Source organism: Trachypithecus francoisi, unplaced genomic scaffold, assembly GCF_009764315.1.
Source record: "Trachypithecus francoisi isolate TF-2019V2 unplaced genomic scaffold, Tfra_2.0 Lachesis_group6, whole genome shotgun sequence".
In the NCBI taxonomy this organism is placed as follows: domain Eukaryota; kingdom Metazoa; phylum Chordata; class Mammalia; order Primates; family Cercopithecidae; genus Trachypithecus; species Trachypithecus francoisi.
The window spans coordinates 94,370,311-94,393,244 of NW_022681471.1; the positions used below are offsets into that span (position 1 = coordinate 94,370,311).

At 40.0% G+C, this 22,934-nt stretch overlaps 1 protein-coding gene across 1 annotated transcript in view; it reads left to right on the top strand.

Annotated features, from left to right (window-relative positions):
• Nucleotides 1–22,934, top strand: part of MAOB (monoamine oxidase B) — a 123,042-nt gene that overhangs the window by 99,079 nt on the left and 1,029 nt on the right. Inside the window, exons 9-14 of the mRNA XM_033201218.1 lie at nucleotides 3,397–3,493; nucleotides 4,535–4,588; nucleotides 6,224–6,281; nucleotides 15,326–15,423; nucleotides 21,145–21,256; nucleotides 21,850–21,912. Coding sequence (XP_033057109.1) covers nucleotides 3,397–3,493; nucleotides 4,535–4,588; nucleotides 6,224–6,281; nucleotides 15,326–15,423; nucleotides 21,145–21,256; nucleotides 21,850–21,912 — 482 coding nt within the window. The remainder of the gene's footprint in view (nucleotides 1–3,396; nucleotides 3,494–4,534; nucleotides 4,589–6,223; nucleotides 6,282–15,325; nucleotides 15,424–21,144; nucleotides 21,257–21,849; nucleotides 21,913–22,934) is intronic.

The window sequence follows — 22,934 nt, forward strand, 5'->3', positions numbered from 1 at the left end:
TCTTGAACTCCTGACCTCAAGTGATCCGCCCGCCTCGGCCTCCCAAAGTGCTAGGATTATAGGCAAGAGCCACCGCACCCGATCAGAAACAAAAGTTTTTTGATGTAGACCAAACAGTGTTATATTGGAAGAAAATGCCATCTAGGACCTTCATAGCTAGAGAAAGGAAGTCAGTACCTGGCTTCAAAGCTTCAAAGGACAGGCTGTCTCTGTTGTTAGGAGTTCATGCAGCTGGTGACTTTAAGTTGAAGTCAATGTCCACTTACCATTCAGGAAATTCTAGGATCCTTAAGAATTATGCTAAGTCTACTCTGCCTGTGCTCTATAAATGCTATCAAACAGCAACAAAGCCTGAATGACAGCCTATTTATTTATAGCATGGTTTACTGAATATTTTAAGCCCACTCTTGAGACCTACTGCTAAGAAGAAAAAAGATTCCTCAAAATGTTACTGTTCATGGACAATGCACCTGGTCACCCAAGGGCTCTGATGGAGATGTACAAGGAGATTATTGTTGTTTTCATGCCTGCTAACATAATGTTCCTTCTGCAGCCCATGGATCAAGGGGTAATTTCAACTTTCAAGTCTTATTATTTAAGAAATACATTTTGTAAGGCTATACCTGCCTTACAGTCTTCCTGCCTGTCTGATGGATCTGGGCAAAGTAAATTGAAAACCTTCTGGAAAGAGTTCACTATTGTCAATGCCATTAAAAACATTCGTGATTCACGGAAGGAAGTCAATATATCAACATTAACAGGAGTTTGAAAGAAGTTGATTCCAATCCTCATGAGCGACTTTGAGGGGTTCAAGACTTCAGTGGAGGAAGTAACTGCAGATATGGTGGAAATAGCAAGAGAATTAGAATCATAAGTGGAACCTGAAGATGTGAGTGAATTGCTGCCATCTCATGACAAAACTTGAATAGATGGGGAGTTGCTTCTTATGGATGTGCAAAGAACGTGGTTTCTTGAGATGGAAACTCCTCCTGGTGAAGATGCTGTGAACATTGTTGAATTGACAAGAAAGGATTTAGAATATTACATAAATTTAGTTGATAAAGCAGTGACAGGGTTGGAGAGGATTGACTCCAATTTTGAAAGAAGTTCTACCATGGGTAAAATGCTATCAAACAGTATCACAGGCTCCAGAGAAATTTTTCTTAAAAAAAAAGAGTCAGTTGATGTGGCACACTTCATTGTTGTCTTCTTTTTTAAAATTGCCACAGCCACACCAACCTTCAGCAACCACCACCTTGATCAGTCAGCAGCCGTCAACATAGGAGCATGCCCCTCCACCAGCAACAAGATTACAGCTCACTCAAGGCTCAGATGATTGTTAGCTTTTTTAGTAATAAAGTATGTTTAAATTATGTGCATATTTTAGACATAATTCTATTGCACACTTAATAGACTACAGTGTAGTGTAGCTATAACTTTTATATGCACTGGGAAACCAAGCAATTTGTGTGACACAATTTGCTTTATTACTATATTCACTTTATTTCTGTTATCTGAAATGAAACCCACATTATCTTTGAGGTGTGCCTGTATTTTGTTCAGGAGGGAACTGAGGAAGACACTGTTATCCAGGATAAGCTGCAGTTGTTTCTCCAGTTGTTCTTGAAGGGGGAAAGAGTCTTTGGAGGTCATGTTTGAAATAAGGGTTTGGGATTCTATGAATTTTAGGTATACATGTCCTCTCTGCTCTGCCTCCAGATAATAAGTATACAATCATGTCATCTGCAAACAGAGACAATTTGACTTCCTCTCTTCCTATTTGAATACTTTATTTCTTTCTCTTGCCTGATTGCCCTGGCCAGAATTTCCAACACTATGTTGAATAGGAGTGGTGAGAGAGGGCATCCCTGTCTTGTGCCAGTTTTCAAAGGAAATGCTTCCAGGTTTTGCTCATTCAGTATGATATTGGCTGTGGGTTTGTCATAAATAGTTTTTATTATTTTGAGATACGTTCCATCAGTACCTAGTTTATTGAGAGATTTTAGCATGAAGGGCTGTTGAATTTTATCGAAGGCCTTTTCTGCATCTATTGAGATAATGATGTGGTTTTTGTCATTGGTTCTGTTTACGTGATGGATTATGTTTACTGATTTGCGTATGTTAAACCAGCCTTGCATCCCGGGGAGGAAGTTGCCTTGATCATGGTGGATAGGCTTTTTTATGTACTGCTGGATTCGGTTTGCTAGTATTTTATTGAGGATTTTCGCATCGATATTCATCAGGGATATTGATCTAAAATTGTCTTTTTTTGTTGTGTCTCTGCCAGGCTTTGGTATCAGGATGGTGCTGGCCTCATAAAATGAGTTAGGGAGGGGTCCCTCTATTTCTATTGTTTGGAATAGTTTCAGAAGGAATGGTACCAGCTCCTCTTTGTACCTCTGGTAGAATTCGGCTGTGAATCCGTCTGGTCCTGGGCTTTTTTTGGTTGGTAGGCTATTAATTATTGCCTCAATTTCAGAATTTGTTATTGTTCTCTTCTTCCTGGTTTAGTCTTGGGAGGGTGTATGTGTCCAGGAATTTATCCATTTCTTCTAGGTTTTCTAGTTTATTTGCATAGAGGTGTTTATGGTATTCATTGATGGTAGTTTGTATTTCTGTGGGATCGGTGGTAATATCCCCTTTATCATTTTTTGTTACATCTATTTGATTCTTCTCTCTTTTCTTCTTGATTAGTCTGGCTAGTGGGCTATCTATTTTGTTGATCTTTTCAAAAAACCAGCTCCTGGATTCACTGATTTTTTGAAGGGTTTTTGTGTCTCTATCTCCTTCAGTTCTGCTCTGATCTTAGTTATTTCTTGTCTTGTGCTAGCTTTTGAATGTGTTTGCTCTTGCTTCTCTAGTTCTTTTAATTGTGATGTTAGAGTGTCAATTTTAGATCTTTCCAGCTTTCTCTTGTGGGCATCTAGTGCTATAAATTTTCCTCTAAACACTGCCTCCAGATAATAAAGAACTACTTAGAATAAGTGACTTCTTATAAAATGTCAGTGTTCAGTCTCTTCTTTTTTACAGTAATGAACTGGTATCTCCTTTATATATCTTTGGATTTATTCTGATTTCTTGTGAAAGAGAAAACAGGGAGCCCAAGTATTAACTGCAAGGAAAACCAGTTTTCATTAAATGGTGACCTAGACGAATTCCTAATATCATATGCTTTATTCTTTGCAGAAAACGGCTTATGGTTTGATTTTTTTCAAAAAATGCTGGCTACTTAGCCCTCCTTTGACATCAGTTTGGTTTGCCTTCATACGTTGGGAGTATGACATGCTATATTTGGCCTTTGGGCTTCTCAAGTTTAAAAACATGCACTTCATTATATCTGCAATGGATAGTTTGATAGAGTGATGAATATGCTGTTCCATTTTGCTGTTCTCTAAGATTACTGTGGAACCATGATTATTGAAGGAGAGGAAGCTCCAGTTGCCTACACATTGGATGATACCAAACCTGAAGGCAACTATGCCGCCATAATGGGGTAAGGCACAATCATGGTGTTGTGGTTGCTATTCAGTGTTGACAAGGTAATCACATACTATTAACAAATGTGCCCCAAACTTTGTTAAGTGATGTTTTTTTACCCAGTGGCACTATTTTTCAAATTCAACAGTATAAAAATTATTACTGGTTATTTTCTAAATAATATCTTCCAATGAATAAATATCTAGGTAGGAAGCAGAATACCAATAATATTTTTAAATTTTTGTGTTAATTTTCTATTAGTATTTAGTGTTGGGGGTAGAAACATTTTGGTGACCCATCTTTTGTTGAAGGCATGATAAAAAGACCTGACTTGGGGTGTTTTACTAAGAGACTTCTTATGGAGGCTGTGTGGGCATCCATGTTACTTAAGTGGGATGCTGAGATTTCTGAGTCTCAGTAGAGAAGAGCCAAGACCAGCCTAGTCTTCAGCTTTCCAGGGAAGACCAGCACATGGGAAGGGAAGACCAGGATGTCCTGTCCCGGAGAGATGGTGACCTGGAGTATCCAAAATTAAGATGAGCCCTAGGACATCTCAGAGAGAGCCAATAGTCAGAACAGGGAGATCAAAGCCAATTGTAAGTTGAAGGCAATCATGGACCTAGAAATTGAGATGGAAATTGAGAAGATTGGGTGCTAGGGAGACACCACTGTGGAGACAAAACCAAAGAGCAAGGACTGGATGAAATTGAAAAGGCTCAGACATAGCCTTAAGTGGGCATTTGAGGCCCAAGGATTATTCTTATTGACCACCAGCTGGGTGAGGGGAAGTGGGTCAGCCATAGTGTTATCCAAGGCAAAAATTATGGCCAGTTATCTACTTTTAGTCGCTTGACTCCTTGAAGTTAGAAAGTGCTCTTCAGTGTCAGAAATTTGGCATGTAAATCAAAAACTTTGAACGTAAGATAAGTTAGTATATAGTTTGTTTCTTTTGGTAGACTTTTAACTGTGTAAACTGGGCACACGTGTAGCTACAAAAATGAGGCTAGGATGAAAGCAACCATTAATTTCTCCCCTTTTTCTTGTTTGTATGTTTTAGATTTATCCTGGCCCACAAAGCCAGAAAACTGGCACGTCTCACCAAAGAGGAAAGGTAACAAAAGAAGTGCTGCTTCTTTTGTTTCTTCCTTCCTTTCTCCCCCTCTGTCCCTCCCTCCTTTTCTCCTTCTTTCCTTCTTTTCTACCTACTTGCCTGCCTTTCATTTTTACTTAACTTTTTAACTTACAGACTGCCTAATTATATGTGTATTGCCAATGCCACTTGTTTGCTATGTTAATTATAAGGGTCTTGTTGTAAAAGACATAGTGCTGATAACTTAAGAACCAAAGTTTTCAAATTAATATTTATTGAGTTTATTGTACGTAAGACACCATGCTAGGGGCTATGGAGAATATGAAAATGGATATAACCCAGGGACTGAAAATTTGCTTGTGAAGGAGATAAACCAGGTAGAAAAATTACTGTGCTGTGGGGAAGTCTGCTATACATAGTACATGAATGATGCATAACAATTATGGACTATAGGTACAAAGGGACTAATTTCTCTGGAGGTGGCACTTTCTTCTTGCAATTAGTGTTCACCACTGCCAATTATTTATTCCCACACCACTGCTAATAATCTATTTACCAGGAAAGAGCTCCTGAATTATATTATGATGCATGCTTTCCGATTCCATCAGGGTTCTCCTCCATGACCAATGTTACCTCTGCACATGGCCAGGGCTGTAGCGGTCTGCCTGGTCCTCTTCCCTAGAAATGTCCCCACTAGAATATAAGATCATGAAGGTAGGATGTTTTGTCTGATTGGCTCACTGCTGGGTTTCCAGTGCCTGGAACAAATCTTTTCACACTTTGCCTTTTGATCCTGTTTATGGCTTATTCATTTTATACTATAATAAAATTTTATCTTTTTATGTAGTTAAATTTATCCATTTTAAAACCATGGTTTCTGAATATCTATCATGCATAGAAAAGACTTTCTCATTCCAAGATAATTTTTTTAGAAATCACCCATTCTTCCATTTGTTTTATGGTTTCACCTGTTAAATGTAAATCTTTGATCCTTCTGAAATATATTTTGGTGTAAGAAAATAATGTAAGCATCCAACTTTATTTCTTTCATGGGCAGCTATTTGTCCCAGTGCCATTTCATTGAAAAATGTCTTTTCCCTGTGGGCTTAAAATGTCCACCTTTATGAATTCTAAATTTCCTTATATATTTGGTTCTACTTCTGTACTTATTTCTTTGCTGTTTCTAGCCATTCCTCTACTTGCAGCAAGTTACTTCATTCGTATAAAAACAAAGAAAAAGACAGAAAGAGAGAGAAGGAAGAGAGGGAAGGAGAAGAACTTAGTCATTTTCATAAACATTTGTTTCATAAACATTTTGTTCATAAACAAAAGGGCTCCCGAATTTAAAATAATAAAATAATACCATAATTCAGGCAATGCATCACTTTACTTTCTTGAAGACTTACCAGCAATCCTGTGTGATTAATATTGTGACCTCAAAGATTTAAGACATCTGAAATGGAACAAAATGCCTTGTTTTAAAAAATTAAAATGAAATGTTGGAGTGAAATCAATGGCTCATGGAGTCTTTTTTATGAGGGGATAAATGCCTCTTTCCCACTTTTTCTTTCCTTCCCTTCTTTCCTTTATTTGCACTTTTACCTCTTTTCATTCACAGGTTTCCTTATTTGCACTTTTACCTCTTTTCATTCACAGGTTGAAGAAACTTTGTGAACTCTATGCCAAGGTTCTGGGTTCCCCAGAAGCTCTGGAGGTAAGGCTGCTTCCCAACCCTATACTAAGGGTGAGAGATCTTTCTTTGTCCCCAAGGGGCTAGCAGGGATAGGTTGATGCAAGTTGGGGTCCTGAAGTTCATGTTTTTCCCAATATATTTGGAGAGGCATCTACATAGGACTGGTCAATTTACAAGTGGTTCCAGAGAGTGTGGGTCCTGGCTGTGCTGGTGGCAGGTCAGGGACCTTGCAACATGCTATGGTTTAGGTGATGCTACATTGTCCCTGAATTCAGAGTTTCTTCTTGGAAGAGGGCATTGGGTCGCTCTGCTTCCAGTTCTGTTAGGAGGGTAAAAGAGGGGAGCTTCTACTACCCATAGGAAGATCCTAGATCCCAGTAGCCAGGATGGGGATGAAAAGGGCTTTTTCCCCTCTTTGGTGATTTTGTTTTTTTTAATTGAAGATATATATATAGTTTTTTTTATTATACTTTAAGTTCTAGGGTACATGTGCACAACGTGCAGGTTTGTTACATATGTATACTTGTGCCATGTTGGTGTGCTGCACCCATCAACTCGTCAGCACCCCTCAATTCATCATTTATATCAGGTATAACTCCCAATGCAATCCCTCCCCCCTCCCCCCTCCCATGATAGGCCCTGGTGTGTGATGTTCCCCTTCCCGAGTCCAAGTGATCTCATTGTTCAGTTCCCACCTATGAGTGAGAACATGTGGTGTTTGGTTTTCTGTTCTTGTGATAGTTTGCTAAGAATGATGGTTTCCAGCTGCATCCATGTCCCTACAAAGGACGCAAACTCATCTTTTTTATGGCTGCATATATTCCATGGTGTATATGTGCCACATTTTCTTAATCCAGTCTGTCACAGATGGACATTTGGGTTGATTCCAAGTCTTTGCTATTGTGAATAGTGCCGCAATAAACATACGTGTGCATGTGTCTTTATAGCAGCATGATTTATAATCCTTTGGGTATATACCCAGTAGTGGGATGGCTGGGTCATATGGTACATCTAGTTCTAGATCCTTGAGGAATCGCCATACTGTTTTCCATAATGGTTGAACTAGTTTACAATCCCACCAACAGTGTAAAAGTGTTCCTATTTCTCCACATCTTCTCCAGCACCTGTTGTTGCCTGGCTTTTTAATGATTGCCATTCTAACTGGTAGAGATGGTATTTCATTGTGGTTTTGATTTGCATTTCTCTGATGGCCAGTGATGATGAGCATTTTTTCATGTGTCTGTTGGCTGTATGAATGTCTTCTTTTGAGAAATGTCTGTTCATATCCTTTGCCCACTTTTTGATGGGGTTGTTTGTTTTTTTCTTGTATATTTGTTTGAGTTCTTTGTAGATTCTGGATATTAGCACTTTGTCAGAGGAGTAGATTGCAAAAATTTTCTCCCATTCTGTAGGTTGCCTGTTCACTCTGATGGTAGTTTCTTTTGCTGTGCAGAAGCTCTTTAGTTTAATTAGATCCCATTTGTCAATTTTAGCTTTTGCTGCCGTTGCTTTTGGTGTTTTAGACATGAAGTCCTTGCCCATGCCTATGTCCTGAATGGTACTACCTAGGTTTTCTTCTAGGGTTTTTATGGTATTAGGTCTAACATTTAAGTCCTAATCCATCTTGAATTAATTTTTGATAAGGAGTAAGGAAAAGATCCAGTTTCAGCTTTCTACTTATGGCTAGCCAATTTTCCCAGCACCATTTATTAATAGGGAATCCTTTCCCCATTTCTTGTTTTTCTCAGGTTTGTCAAGATCAGATGGCTGTAGATGTGTGGTATTATTTCTGAGGACTCTGTTCTGTTCCATTGGTCTATATCTCTCTTTTGGTACCAGTACCATGCTGTTTTGGTTACTGTAGCCTTGTAGTATAGTTTGAAGTCAGGTAGCGTGATGCCTCCAGCTTTGTTCTTTTGACTTAGGATTGTCTTGGCAATGCGGGCTCTTTTTTGGTTCCATATGAACTTTAAAGCCGTTTTTTACAGTTCTGTGAAGAAACTCATTGGTAGCTTGATGGGGATGGCATTGAATCTATAAATAACCTTGGGCAGTATGGCCATTTTCACGATATTGATTCTTCCTATCCATGAGCATGGGATGTTTTTCTATTTGTTAGTGTCCTCTTTTATTTCACTGAGCAGTGGTTTGTCGTTCTCCTTGAAGAGGTCCTTTACATCCCTTGTAAGTTGGATTCCTAGGTATTTTATTCTCTTTGAAGCAATTGTGAATGGAAGTTCATTCATGATTGGGCTCTCTGTTTGTCTGTTACTGGTGTATAAGAATGCTTGTGATTTTTGCACATTGATTTTGTATCCTGAGACTTTGCTGAAGTTTCTTATCAGCTTAAGGAGATTTGGGGCTGAGACAATGGGGTTTTCTAAATATACAATCATGTCATCTGCAAATAGGGACATTTGACTTCTTCTTTTCCTAACTGGATACCCTTGATTTCTTTCTCTTGCCTGATTGCCCTAGCCAGAACTTCCAAGACTATGTTGAATAGGAGTGGTGAGAGAGGGCATCCCTGTCTTGTGCCAGTTTTCAAAGGGAATTTTTCCAGTTTTTGCCCATTCAGTATGATATTGCCTGTGGGTTTGTCATAAATAGCTCTTATTATTTTGAGGTACGTTCCATCAATACCGAATTTATTGAGCGTTTTTAGCATGAAGGGCTGTTGAATTTTGTCAAAAGCCTTTTCTGCATCTATTGAGATAATCACGTGGTTCTTGTCTTTGGTTCTGTTTATATGCTGGATTATGTTTATTGATTTGCGAATGTTGAACCAGCCTTGCATCCCAGGGATGAAGCCCACTTGATCATGGTGGATAAGCTTTTTGATGTGCTGCTGAATCCGGTTTGCCAGTATTTTATTGAGGATTTTTGCATCGATGTTCATCAGGGATATTGGTCTAAAATTCTCTTTTTTGTTGTGTCTCTGCCAGGCTTTGGTATCAGGATGATGTTGGCCTCATAAAATGAGTTAGGGAGGATTCCCTCTTTTTCAATTGATTGGAATAGTTTCAGAAGGAATGGTACCAGCTCCTCTTTGTACCTCTGGTAGAATTCAGCTGTGAATCCATCTGGTCCTGGACTTTTTTGGTTGGTAGGCTATTAATTATTGCCTCAATTTCAGAGCCTGCTATTGGTCTATTCAGGGATTCAACTTCTTCCTGGTTTAGTCTTGGAAGAGTGTAAGTGTCCAGGAAATTGTCCATTTCTTCTAGATTTTCTAGTTGATTTGTGTAGAGGTGTTTATAGTATTCTCTGATGGTAGTTTGTATTTCTGTGGGTCCATGGTGATATCCCCTTTATCATTTTTATTGCGTCTATTTGATTCTTCTCTCTTTTCTTTTTCATTAGTCTTGCTAGTGGTCTGTCAATTTTGTTGATCTTTTCAAAAAACCAACTCCTGGATTCATTGATTTTTGGAGGGTTTTTTGTGTCTCTATCTCCTTCAGTTCTGCTCTGATCTTAGTTATTTCTTGCCTTCTGCTAGCTTTTGAATGTGTTTGCTCTTGCTTCTCCAGTTCTTTTAATTGTGATGTTAAAGTGTCAATTTTAGATCTTTCCAGCTTTCTCTTGTGGGCATTTAGTGCTATAAATTTCCCTCTACACACTGCTTTAAATGTGTCCCAGAGATTCTGGTATGTTGTATCTTTGTTCTCATTGGTTTCAAAGAACATCTTTATTTCTGCCTTCATTTCGTTATGTACCCAGTAGTCATTCAGGAGCAGGTTGTTCAGTTTCCATGTAGTTGAGCGGTTTTGATTGAGTTTCTTAGTCCTGAGTTCTAGTTTGATTGCACTGTGGTCTGAGAGACAGTTTGTTATAATTTCTGTTCTTTGACATTTGCTAAGGAGTGCTTTACTTCCAATTATGTGGTCAATTTTGGAATAAGTGCGATGTGGTGCTGAGAAGAATGTATATTCTGTTGATTTGGGGTGGAGAGTTCTATAGATGTCTATTAGGTCCGCTTGGTGCAGAGATGAGTTCAATTCCTGGATATCCTTGTTAACTTTCTGTCTCGTTGATCTGTCTAATGTTGACAGTGGAGTGTTGAAGTCTCCCATTATTATTGTATGGGAGTCTAAGTCTCTTTGTAAGTCTCTAAGGACTTGCTTTATGAATGTGGGTGCTCCTGTATTGGGTGCATATATATTTAGGAGAGTTAGCTCTTCCTGTTGAATTGATCCCTTTACCATTATGTAATGGCCTTCTTTATCTCTTTTGATCTTTGATGGTTTAAAGTCTATTTTATCAGAGACTAGGATTGCAACCCCTGCTTTTTGTGTTCTCCATTTGCTTGGTAGATCTTCCTCCATCCCTTTATTTTGAGCCTATGTATGTCTCTGCATGTGAGATGTGTCTCCTGAATACAGCAGACTGATGGGTCTTGACTCTTTATCCAGTTTTCCAGTCTGTGTCTTTTAATTGGAGCATTTAGTCCATTAACATTTAAGATTAATATTGTTATGTGTGAACTTGATCCTGCCATTATGATATTAACTGGTTTTTTTGCTCATTAGTTGATGCAGTTTCTTCTTAGCCTCGATGGTCTTTACATTTTGGCATATTTTTGCAGTGGCTGGTACCGGTTGTTCCTTTCCATGTTTAGGGCTTCTTTCAGGGTCTCTTGTAAGGCAGGCCTGGTGGTGACAAAATCTCTAAGCATTTGCTTATCTGTAAAGGATTTTATTTCTCCTTCACTGATGAAACTTAGTTTGGCTGGATATGAAATTCTGGGTTTAAAATTCTTTTCTTTAAGAATGTTGAATATTGGCCCCCACTCTCTTCTGGCTTGTAGAGTTTCTGACGAGAGGTCTGCTGTTAGTCTGATGGGCTTCCCTTTGTGGGTAACCCAACCTTTCTCTCTGGCTGCCCTTAATTTTTTCCTTCATTTCAACTTTGGTGAATCTGGCAATTATGTGTCTTGGAGTTGCTCTTCTCGAGGAGTATCTTTGTGTGTTCTCTGTATTTCCCGAATTTGAATGTTTGCCTGCCCTACTAGGTTGGGGAAGTTCTCCTGGATGATATCCTTAAGAGTGTTTTCCAACTTGGTTCCATTTTCCCCCTCACTTTCAGGCACCCCAATCAGACGTAGATTTGGTCTTTTTACATAATCCCATACTTCTTGCAGGCTTTGTTCATTTCTTTTTCTTCTTTTTCTTTTGGTTCTCTTCTCACTTCATTTCATTCATTTGATCCTCAATCGCTGATACTCTTTCTTCCAAGTGATCAAGTCGGCTACTGAAGCTTGTGAATTTGTCACGTATTTCTCGTGTCATGGTTTTCATCTCTGTCATTTCATTTATGACCTTCTCTGCATTAATTATTCTAGCTATCATTCTTCCACTCTTTTTTCAAGATTGTTACTTTCTTTGTGCTGGGTACGTAATTCCTCCTTTAGCTCTGAGAAGTTTGATGGACTGAAGCCTTCTTCTCTCATCTCGTCCAAGTCATTCTCTGACCAGCTTTGATCTGTTGCTGGAGATGAGCTGCGCTCCTTAGCAGGGGGAGATGTGCTCTTATTTTTTGAATTTCCAGCTTTTCTGCCCTGCTTCTTCCCCATCTTTGTGGTTTTATCTGCCTCTGGTCTTTGATGATGGTGACGTACTGATGGGGTTTTGGTATAGGTGTTCTTCCTGTTTGATAGTTTTCCTTCTAATAGTCAGGACCCTCAGCTGTAGGTCTGTTGGAGATTGCTTGAGGTCCACTCCAGACCCTGCTTGCCTGGGTATCAGCAGCAGAGGTTGCAGAAGATAAAATATTGCTGAACAGCGAGTGTACCTGTCTGATTCTTACTTTGGGAGCTTCCTCTTAGGGGTGTACTCCACCCTGTGAGGTGTGGGGTGTCAGACTGCCCCTAGTGGGGGATGTCTCCCAGTTAGGCTACTCAGGGGTCAGGGACCCACTTGAGCAGGCAGTCTGTTCGTTCTCAGATCTCAACCTCCATGTTGGGAGATCCACTGCTCTCTTCAAAGCTGTCAGACAGAGTCGTTCGGGTCTACACAGGCCTCTGCTGCTTTCCCTTTGTTTTTTAGCTGCGCCCTGTCCCCAGAGGTGGAGTCTACAGAGACAGGCAGGTTTCCTTGAGCTGCTGTGAGCTCCACCCAGTTCGAGCTTCCCAGCAGCTTTGTTTACCTACTTAAGCCTCAGCAATGGCGGGCGCCCCTCCCCTAGTCTCGCTGCTGCCTTGCGGTTAGATGCAGACTGCTGTGCTAGCAATGAGGGAGGCTCCGTGGCCGTGGGACCCTCCCAGCCAGGTGTGGGTATAATCTCCTGGTGTGCCCGTTTGCTTAAAGCGCAGTATTGGGGTGGGAATTACCCGATTTTCCAGGTGTTGTGTGTCTCAGTTCCCCTGGCTAGGAAAAGGGATTCCCTTCCCCTTTGCGCTTCCCAGGTGAGGCAATGCCTCGCCCTGCTTCAGCTCTCACTGGTCGTGCTGCAGCAGCTGACCAGCACCGATTGTCCAGCACTCCCCAGGAGATGACCCCAGTACCTCAGTTGAAAATGCAGAAATCACCGGTCTTCTGTGTCGCTCGCGCCGGGAGTTGGAGACTGGAGCTGTTCCTATTCGGCCATCTTGCTCCGCCTGTAGTTTCAGCTACTTGGGAGGCTTAGAATCACTTGAACCCAGGAGGCGGAGCTTGCAGTACAGGTGATCTTATAAAAAGGGCAGACTCACTCCTGTACATAAACCTATACCTACCCCATCCCCCACAGTTAAAAAATAAGATTACCTGCCCCCACTCCTACATGGCCCCCTTTCTGCCTTGTTTTACCCTTGAACATGAGAGATGTAAGGAAGACAGGCTGGCTGTCTGTCTGCCAGTTGAGTTTTCTAGACACCTTTGGAAGTAGCCTGAAAAAAATGGTGATCTTCAAATGAATCAAGTAGAACTCTAAGGTGGTTAAAGGTGGGATGGGAGCAGGGTAGGGGGCATTTGGTGACAGTCAGAGGGCCCAAAGTACTCATAACAATTACCCATAATCACCTCCCTTATCAATATTTAAAATGATGAATTGGCATTCTCATGACATTCATCAGACTGTTAAGTTTTTAATATTTTGACATAGACTATGCCACCTTTGAAAGTGATTATTAAATCCAGTTATCTGTGAAGCATTTGAAGACAATGGAGACCAATGTACAAATGAGCAGTTAATGCATGAGAAAAGTCTGATGAGGAGGCTGAGAATGTTTAACTTGTTAAGCCTCTTAAATCCAAATCTCTGTAGTATATACCACAGTCTAATTGAGCAGCTACATGACTTAGCCCTATTACTCTAACACTTACTTTGCTTAGCTTTGGAGTGACTTGCTTCCTCCTGGTCAAGTTGTTGTGTCTTTCAAATTTGTCATTTTTGTTCACTATTTTAAAGTAAAATCTCTCCCTCCCTCCTTGCCCCACCATTGCAGATCTTCTGTACTTGATACAGGCAAAACACATGCTCTTGATGTTCTTGGAATTGTTCTCAGCAAATAAACTAGAACAATCAGGGAAACAATATGAATGAGGAATATGCTTTGCTTTGCTTTTTCTTTTTTTTTTTTTTTTTTTTGCTTTCATATACCATTTAGCAAGTTTAAACATAGGCATAGCCTCCAGACTCAAGGATATTGAGTAAAGTATCAAAACAAAAAATACAGTATATACTCACTAAAAAAAGCACTTAACATCTGTTAAAAATTATTAGTTTTCTGTTTAAAAATGCCATTCAATGGTAGAGGTTTGGAGAATAAAGAGTGTGGAGTTGATTTAAAAAAAAAAAAAAAGCCATTCAAGAGATTTCACCCTGGCAGGTATTCAAGCTTTTTGAAGTTGCATTCTGAGACACTCCCAGGCTAAAGCAGTTTGTTAATTGAAGTTCCTCCAACAACTCGTGAGATGGGAGTTTGGGGAACTTCAGTGGAGAGGAAAGCGTTTGTCCTCATGTTTTGAAAAAGGCTGATCATTTTTCATTTGAGAAAGTCTCTTTTCCTAATAAGGGTGTGGATGATTAATTCCTGATGATAAAAATAAGTTGGTCCTATACTTGTTTGCTCTTGGCATGGAGAGGGCCACTTGTTTTATTTTGCTTTGGTGTCTATTTTGTGGAAGGAAGAAATTCCTGGGAACAAGACACAGTGAAAGATAAAGTCCACCCTTTCTTCTTATTGGTTGCAGACAGCCAGAGAAGCTTGCTTAGGAGGTGGATGTAGCCGTCAGGTGCTAGGGGATGTAGCATGGTGATACCACAGAAGACCTGGAGCCACTTAACCCATCAGGCAGAACCTCATAATCATGCTTTGTAAATAGGATGCCTTACAAATGACTGTCTGAAGTAAGCTGTGTGATTGCAATTATTTTAAACAAAATATTTTTCAAAATCTCTCTTTAAAACAACATTGTTTTCTTAAAACTTGCTACGTTGATTTTATCTTTTTGAAGTAATGCTTAATGATAAAGCTTCTGTTTGGTTACTTTAAAAAAGCATTTGAGCTTTACAAAGTCTTGGCCAGTTTTGCCTGTTCGTGGCAAAAACAAGTTTTTCAGACCAATGGTCCTTTACAAATACCACCATCAACAGAAGTGCTTGCCTGCCACAAAAATGTAAGTTTGTCTGTTCAGCTTCCCTCAAGAAAGCTCACCTCCACCAAAACGTGAACCTGATAATCCTTTTTCTTCAACAGACATATTTTTCTGCCCTTTTTTCCTATCCAGCCACTCCAGTAAACATTAATCCTTTTAAAAACTTTTCTTGAAACCATCAGGCACTAAAACTTTTTCATAGGTAAGACCAAGGTAAAAATGGAATTAGACTATTGTAACTTATGAACAAGACTTAAGATATGAAGAAACCAAACGAAAAAAAAATTCTAAACTCTGAATTTCTTAGAAGCTTATTACCTATGACATTTACCTGCCCAAAGACATACCTTTTAAAACATCAGGATAATGCAACTCTATTTCCGAAATACATTGGTTTGACAATACAAAGCCTACTAAACTGTTCGATTTATTCTAGGTTAGATAGCTTTCTCTGTGTCTCCTTCAAGTTTTTGTCGCTCTGTCTTGCAGCCAGTGCATTATGAAGAAAAGAACTGGTGTGAGGAGCAGTACTCCGGGGGCTGCTACACAACTTACTTCCCCCCTGGGATCCTGACTCAATATGGAAGGTAGAGTAAAAGTGTGCTAAGCTGTGACTGAAATCCCCTGCACCTGAATCCAAACCCTAAATAGGTTCAGGTAGCTCTTCTCCCTTGTTTCTTATAAATACAAAAAAAAAAAAAAAATCCCCCAATTTCCTTTGTATCTTATGAATGAAATTGTTTATCTTATGAATGAAATCATGGATCTTATGAATGAAATCATTATAATTATACATACACCATGGTGCTGCTTTTCAATTTTAATTTTTCTGGAAGGGCAATTCCATCAATATAACCATAGAAGGTTTCAGCATAAGAATAGCATTTTACCCCATTCTTCATGATGTGATTATTACACATTGCGTGCCTGTATCAAAACACATCATGTAACCCATAAATATATACACCTACTGTGTACCCGTAAAAATTAAAAATCAAAAAAGAGTAGCATTTTAGGAAGTCCAAGGGTTCACCCACAGTCTCAGAAGAAGTGTCCTTATACTGAGTTAGGACTCAGTAAAACTTCCTCAAATGCCACTGTACAACTGCCAACATGGGGACAAAATTATAAAAACAAAATGAGTTCTAGACTGGGCATGAAGAGACTTTGGTCCCAGCTCTGATTCTACCAATAACCAACTTTTTCATGCCAAACAGGTCACTTCTCCTTTCTGAACCTCACTTTCTTAGCAAGTGAATGGGAAAGGACAAAATGATGTACAGTGATCAATAATCAGCATGCTCAAGAAAGTATGAATTGTTTTTATTTTTTTATCCTAATCCTTAGATGCTGGGAAGTGTGAGTTATTTTTTAACATCCTTAGTGAGACATAATTCACATACCATACAATTCACCTATTCAAAACGGTGCACAGTTTTGAATTAGCATTCACAGTATTATACATACAAGTATGTTGTTGTTTAATTTATTTGATGACAATAAATGAACTAATAATATAGCAGTGATTTTTATGACAATCATAATATTACTAAACCAATCAATTATTTAATGCCAAAAGCTTAATCTAAACAGAATGAGAAATGTAAACTAGTGAGTCAAAGACTGTTGAAAGTATGCAGCAAACAGAGGGGGTAAGTGGAAATGGCTAATCAATCTGTCCATGAAAACTGGTCAAATAAGGATTAAAACCTGCTTATCAGAAGATACATAATAACTTTGGTTAGCACTTTCTTTACCTGCTTGAAGATGGCAAAATATTATCCAAGAGAACATTCTGGGGCCAAAGGGCAGCACCTGATAAGCTGCTGGGTCTTTAAGTTAATTTTTAGATATGTTGACTGTATTAGTCCGTTTTCACACTGCCAATAAAGACATACCTGAGATGGGCAATTTACAAAAGAAAGAGGTTTATTGGACTTACAGTTCCACACGGCTGGAGAAGCTTCACAATCATGGCGAAAGGCAAGGAGGAGCAAGTCACATCTTATGTGGATGGCAGCAGGCAAAGAGAGAGCTTGTGCAAAGAAACTCCCATTTTTAAAACCATCAGGTCTTGTGAGATCCATTCATTATCACGAGAACAGCACAGGAAAGACCCGCACCCATGATTCACTCATCTCCCAACGGGTCCCTCCCACAACACATGGGAATTATGGGAGCTACAATATGAGATTTGGGTGGGGACACAGAGCCAAACCATATCACTGAGTGTAGAATATGTCAATGGTATTTGTTTCAGTCTGCGTTTATTGGCTAAGTGCCAACCATTTGCCAAGCACTGTGCTGAAAACTTCAATACCAAGGACAGCCTCCCTGCTGAGAAGGAGCTGACAGTGTTGAAGGCTAGGGTGGGGATGGGGAGAGGACATGACATCAAAAATTGACTCTACAGTACTGACATATGTCCCTGGGAGGGAATAAGGATAAAAGAGGGCACTACTGTATCACCACTCAGAATGTTACCACTGAGGTAAATACTGTAATACAGGGGCATAGAGATACCACTGGGAAACACTGAGGCACAGGCTAGCCTTACTTAGAGAAATCTGAGACGGCTTCATAGTGCACATACCACCTGAGGGTTGTAGGAGGCAGAGAAAGGCTATTGGGGATGCAGTCTATGCAGATGGAATGGTATGAGGAAAACGCTAGGATCCCACAGGTTTCTAGAAGGTCTGGGGAAGAACTTTGCATGGGTGGTGTATTAGGCCATTCTTGCATTGCCTAAAATAAATACCTGAGTCTGGGGAACTTATAAGAAAAAAGGTTTAATTGGCTCACAGTTCTGCAGGCTATACAAGCATGGTGCTGGCATCTGCTCAGTTTCTGGTAAAGCCTCAGGGAGCTCACAATCATGGCAGAAGGCAGAGTGAGAACAGGCAAGTCACATGGCGAAAGCAGGAACAAGCAAGTGTGGTGGGGAGAGGTGCCATACACTCTTATGTGACCAGATCTTGCGAGAACTCACTATCATGAAGAAGGCACCAAGCCATGAGGGATCCGCCCCCATGATCCAAACACCTCCCACCAGGCCCCACCTCAAGCATTGGGAATTACAATTCTACATGAGATTTGGGCGGGGACAAATATCAAAATTCTGTCAGATGGGCTATGGGTGATATTAGGGACAGAATGGAGAATCAGACCAAAGAGGGAGGAAGGACCCTTTGCCCTATATGACACATTCAGGAATACAAAACTTGATATTTCAACAGAGAACAGCTATCACTGCTTTACTTTTGTTTTTGGCTTTGTTTTAAATCAGAAGTGTGATATGATTCGATTTCTGACCACAGAGTGGTGAGTTTTATGCTCAATTTCATGAAGAGTGTCAGGAAAATATCTTTTGGTTTGGGGAGCAAAGAGGACACTTACCTGAACTGGCCTGATCCTGACCACGTGAGAGAAGCAAGATAAATCCCATCATATCTGGCATTGGTGGTGATACAGTAATGCCTTCTTTTATCTTTATTCCTTCCCAGGGATATATGTAAGGCTTCCTATAACTACCTTCAATTCATAGGGTAGACTCTAAGGCACAACTAGCTTAACATAACTCCCAGCTTGAACAGAGACTACCTGCCCAGACAACTTATCTTGACTCTTCAGGGCCATGGCATTTAAGATATTGCAATAAGTTTTATATTCAGAGCCCTGGAAGTTCACAGTACATGTTCTAAAGGAAGAGAGAAGACAGAATTAACAGTACAACTTGGTAAAGAACTAAATGTACATTTCTCAAGAAATTTTTCTTCTGGATAGAGTGAAAAAATGATTGTCATGATTATGCAGTAAAACTCATAAGCCACAAGAAATATATGTGGAGTTCTATTTTGTGATGTCCTATAATCTTTTGTAAATATATACTGTCTATTCACGCACCTGCAAAAGAAGGGGCAGGTGTTTTTCTTACCTGGTTGTTGGACATTTTTTTCTCCTAAAGGAATGTAATTTCCAAATGACAAGTAGAGGGAAACTATCTCTTTGTTTAAAATTAATTCTTGGTTTTTACATTTTCTGATTGATAGTATGATTAGTTCTCCAAGCCTTTGTTCTTTCTTCTAATATTTCATTCTTAGGGTCTAGCCAGGCCTCCCAGAGGTCTCCAACTGGGGTTAGTTTTCTTCACTGGAAAAAAAAGTAAACATGCAGTGAAAAATGGCATTGTTTAATCAACATGGGGAAAGTCAATCCACCTTCTCTTGCAGGAAGGGTTCCTTCCTGAATACCCTTAGACGCTCTATAATTATAGATTTATTTCATATGTTGTCATCAATATACTAATACAGATGTTCCTCAAAATATGATGTGGTTAAATCCCAATAAACCCACCACAAATTGAAAATATTTTAAGTGGAAAATGCACTTAATACACCTAACCTACCAAATATCATAGTTTAGCCTAGCTACCTTAAACGTGCTCGGAACACTTATATTAGCCTACAGTTGGGCAAAATAATCTAACAGAAAGCATATTTTATAATAGAGGGTTGGATATCTAAGTTTTAAATACGATATTGAAAGTGACAGACAGAATGGTTATATGGGTACTTGAAGTATGGTTTCTACTGAATGTGTATTGCTTTAACACCATCATAAAGTTAAAAACTGTAAGTCGGAGACCATCTGTATTCTATATAATATCTCTCCGTGAAAGAAAACCCACCAATGCAAGCCAGCTCGTTGGGTTTTCTAATAAAAGCCCCAGTGGTGTACAGTGTTGACTAAGATGGAGCATAGGTGTTAGCTCTTGACATTGCTTATCAGATATAAGAGAATCCTGAGGCAGAATGAAGAATGGCATGTTGATGGTGCTTTCCTTATGGTATTTTTGTCAGAGCAACAATGAACTGCCCCTCTTACAGGCCATGTGCTATGACATTTCAGTCCCTCATATAGCATGTGGGCACTCTACTAGCTATTAAATATTATAGGGTGATGATACACCAGGCAAAGAATATAAAATGAAAGCAGAGACTTTGACATTTGGTAGACATGGTTCAAATTCTGGCTTTGCTATTTTCTAGGAGTGTGGCTCTTGGCATATCACCAAACATTTCTCCAAGCCTCAGTTTCCTCATGTGTAAAATTAGATAATGATAATTTTAATTGATAATAGTAGCTACGTCACAGAGTTCTTTAAAAGATTGAAGAAGTATGCAGTAGAGAGAGGAAGTGTAACTAAGTGATTAAGACTGTAGGTTCTAGAGTCAGATTGCCTGTGTTCAAATACCAACTCTGCCACTTGCTAGCTGTGACCGAGAGCAAATTACTTTGTCTTTGTTGCTGGTTAGGTTCCAGGAAGCAGACCCTGAAACAACGGTTAGCAGACAGGATATATATTAAGGCATGCCCTTAGGATTGGCAGCTGTGGAAGGGAGAAGGAAGCAGGAGTGGGCATAGGGAGAACTTGGGCTGCAATGCAGTTCCAGAGAAGGCCTCAGCTGACCCCAGAGGGAGTTCCAGAACTAGAATGGCCCTTCAGAGTGGGTGGTCTCAAGTTGGAGCTTGGGAATCAGGTATTTACAGCCTATGGTGATCAGTCACTGGATGCAACTGCTGCTGGAAGGAGGCATGACCTAGGTGACAGAGTTTTTTTTAGCAGAGGCAATCTCCAAAGAGGGCTGACATCAGTAGGCCCTCTTCTGGCAGCACTCCCAGCAGCTGGGATAAGTCTTTCATTCTTGAAGGGGGCCTGCGTGGTTCATCACAATGTCCACCACAGTCTACCTCCATATTCTCATCTGCAAAATGGGGATAATAATAGTACCCACCTCACCAGTACAGGCAAGTGTTCAAGGAATAGCAGTCATGGAGCCAGTCAGACTCTCAGATTTGTTAAATTTTACTGATGGAAAGGGTCTTAGAAATCAGTGGACCGTTCGCTTTAAGACGCAAGGAAGCCAGAGCACAGTGAGAGGAAGTGATTTGCCAAGTTCACTAGTGGAATAACCACAGAGCCAGTGAGCCATAAAGGGAGCCATGTGACTGGGCTTATACAGTCCCTCACTTCATGTTGGTGAAGCAAATACATAATTTACGTCCATTAATGTCAGCTCCTTCACCTGCAACTCTTGGTGCAGGAATGAACTTTGGCTTTTATTCCATTTTGTTTGTGACAAGGATCATGCAAGAGCTGGAGGAACCACATAAACGTTATTCCAAAATTGCCAATGTCCTTCTTGATTGTTTAGAATCTGAGGAAGCTGACCAGCGTTGGTCTTTATGGGAAAACTTTTCTCTGACTCTGAGACTGACCACTTTTGCCTCTTTGCTTTTATTCCAAGGGTTCTACGCCAGCCAGTGGACAGGATTTACTTTGCAGGCACCGAGACTGCCACACACTGGAGCGGCTACATGGAGGGGGCTGTAGAGGCCGGGGAGAGAGCGGCCAGAGAGGTAGGGTCCGGCGTCACAGATTATGGGGAAGGACGCAACTCATGGTCCGGACATGTAGGTCAAAGATATCTGAGAGCCTGGAGACCAACTCTCAAATAACCCCTATCTTTAGACCCATAAAGTACCATTTTAACTATTGTCTCAGGTGAAGTGAATACTTAGCCCGAAGTAATAATGAAAATACCTAACGTGTCACCCAAGGTAAAAAGAACCCATCGGGCAAATGATCAACCCGACTATACTTGAAAGATAACCTAGGTCTGATATTCTAGAACCAAACATGCTTCTGTTAGGACTCAAAATTCAATTCATTTCACAGGAAAGATTTTCTGACAGTTCCTCTGATCTCATCCCTATCTGAGGTGTGTTCACAACTATTAAAATTTATGGTAAGCCTAATGATTGGAACCTCTTACACCACAGGAGAAAGACCTTTTGGTGCCTCTTAAAGGTTGAGTGGAGTGTTCTGGCCTTTACCTTGGTGTTTTTGATGGATATCTCAAGAGACAGTTACTTAGTCCTTTATTTAGGGAGCAGATTAGAAGAAAGATGGTGTCACTTTTGCTATTTGCCAATGTGTTCTTTTGTTTCAGATCCTGCATGCCATGGGGAAGATTCCAGAGGATGAAGTCTGGCAGTCAGAACCAGAGTCTGTGGTAGGCTGTTTTATTTCATGAAATTAGATATCTTTTCTCCAAAACCCATCATTTGCAAGAAGAGCACACTTGTATATATTCACATACCTTTTCCTAAGTGAGTCAACTAAGTGATTTACCTAATTGATTTCAACATGAATGTTTAAATAAGTATCATGGGTTAGGGCAGAGGTGAGAGATTTAGATGAACTTTGATAAATTTGTAGCTGCCACATTCATTACAGATTATTAGGAAAAAATATTTTTTGATGAGGAGGGAGACACTTCTCAGAGACTTCTAAAAATAATAACTCAATAAATGCCAGTCGAATAAATATCTAGCCTGGTGATTCTCAACAAGAGGTAGGAAAAGAAAGGAAAGTGTGTTAGCATCTCCTTTCCAGGGACAAACAGAGGGAATTAAATGGAGAATATTTATATTAAAATTTTGTTTTTAATATACTCATAATTTTTGTAAAAAAATCTTAGGACGTTTTCCTGGCTGGAAGGAGGGATGCATGGAGGTTAGAGTGAAAACACACTTTAGAGGACAAGGTCACAAAGCTCAGAATTATTGCTCTATCCTTTTAAGTGTGAAGTCAAAGAGAATAGGCCTGCCACTCCAAAGTCATTCTCTTGGTGCTTCTGCCAGGGATGGGATTGTGGGCTGTGAGGACCACTGATTCATTTACTAACAAGTGTTTATGGCACACGTGTTCTGCATCAGCCATTGTGGCAAAGACACAGCAGCATTTTTGTGGAGCTCAACATCTGGTGGAGAATGCAGATGATAACCAAAAAGTACGGAATAGTGAAGGAGACATGCTGAGAAAAAAATGCAAAAGGAAAACGTCAACCTAGGCTGGGGGCTCAGGAAAGAAAGTCTCCCTAAGGAAGTGAAGGGTCCAGTGAGGAAGACAGAGTAAACAGTATAAGCAGAGGAAACATCGTGTTTAATGGTCTAGAGGTTGGCAAGAATGGGTCATGTTCAGAGAGCTGGAGGAAGTACAGACTTTCTGGAATAAAGTGCACAAGCCCTGTAC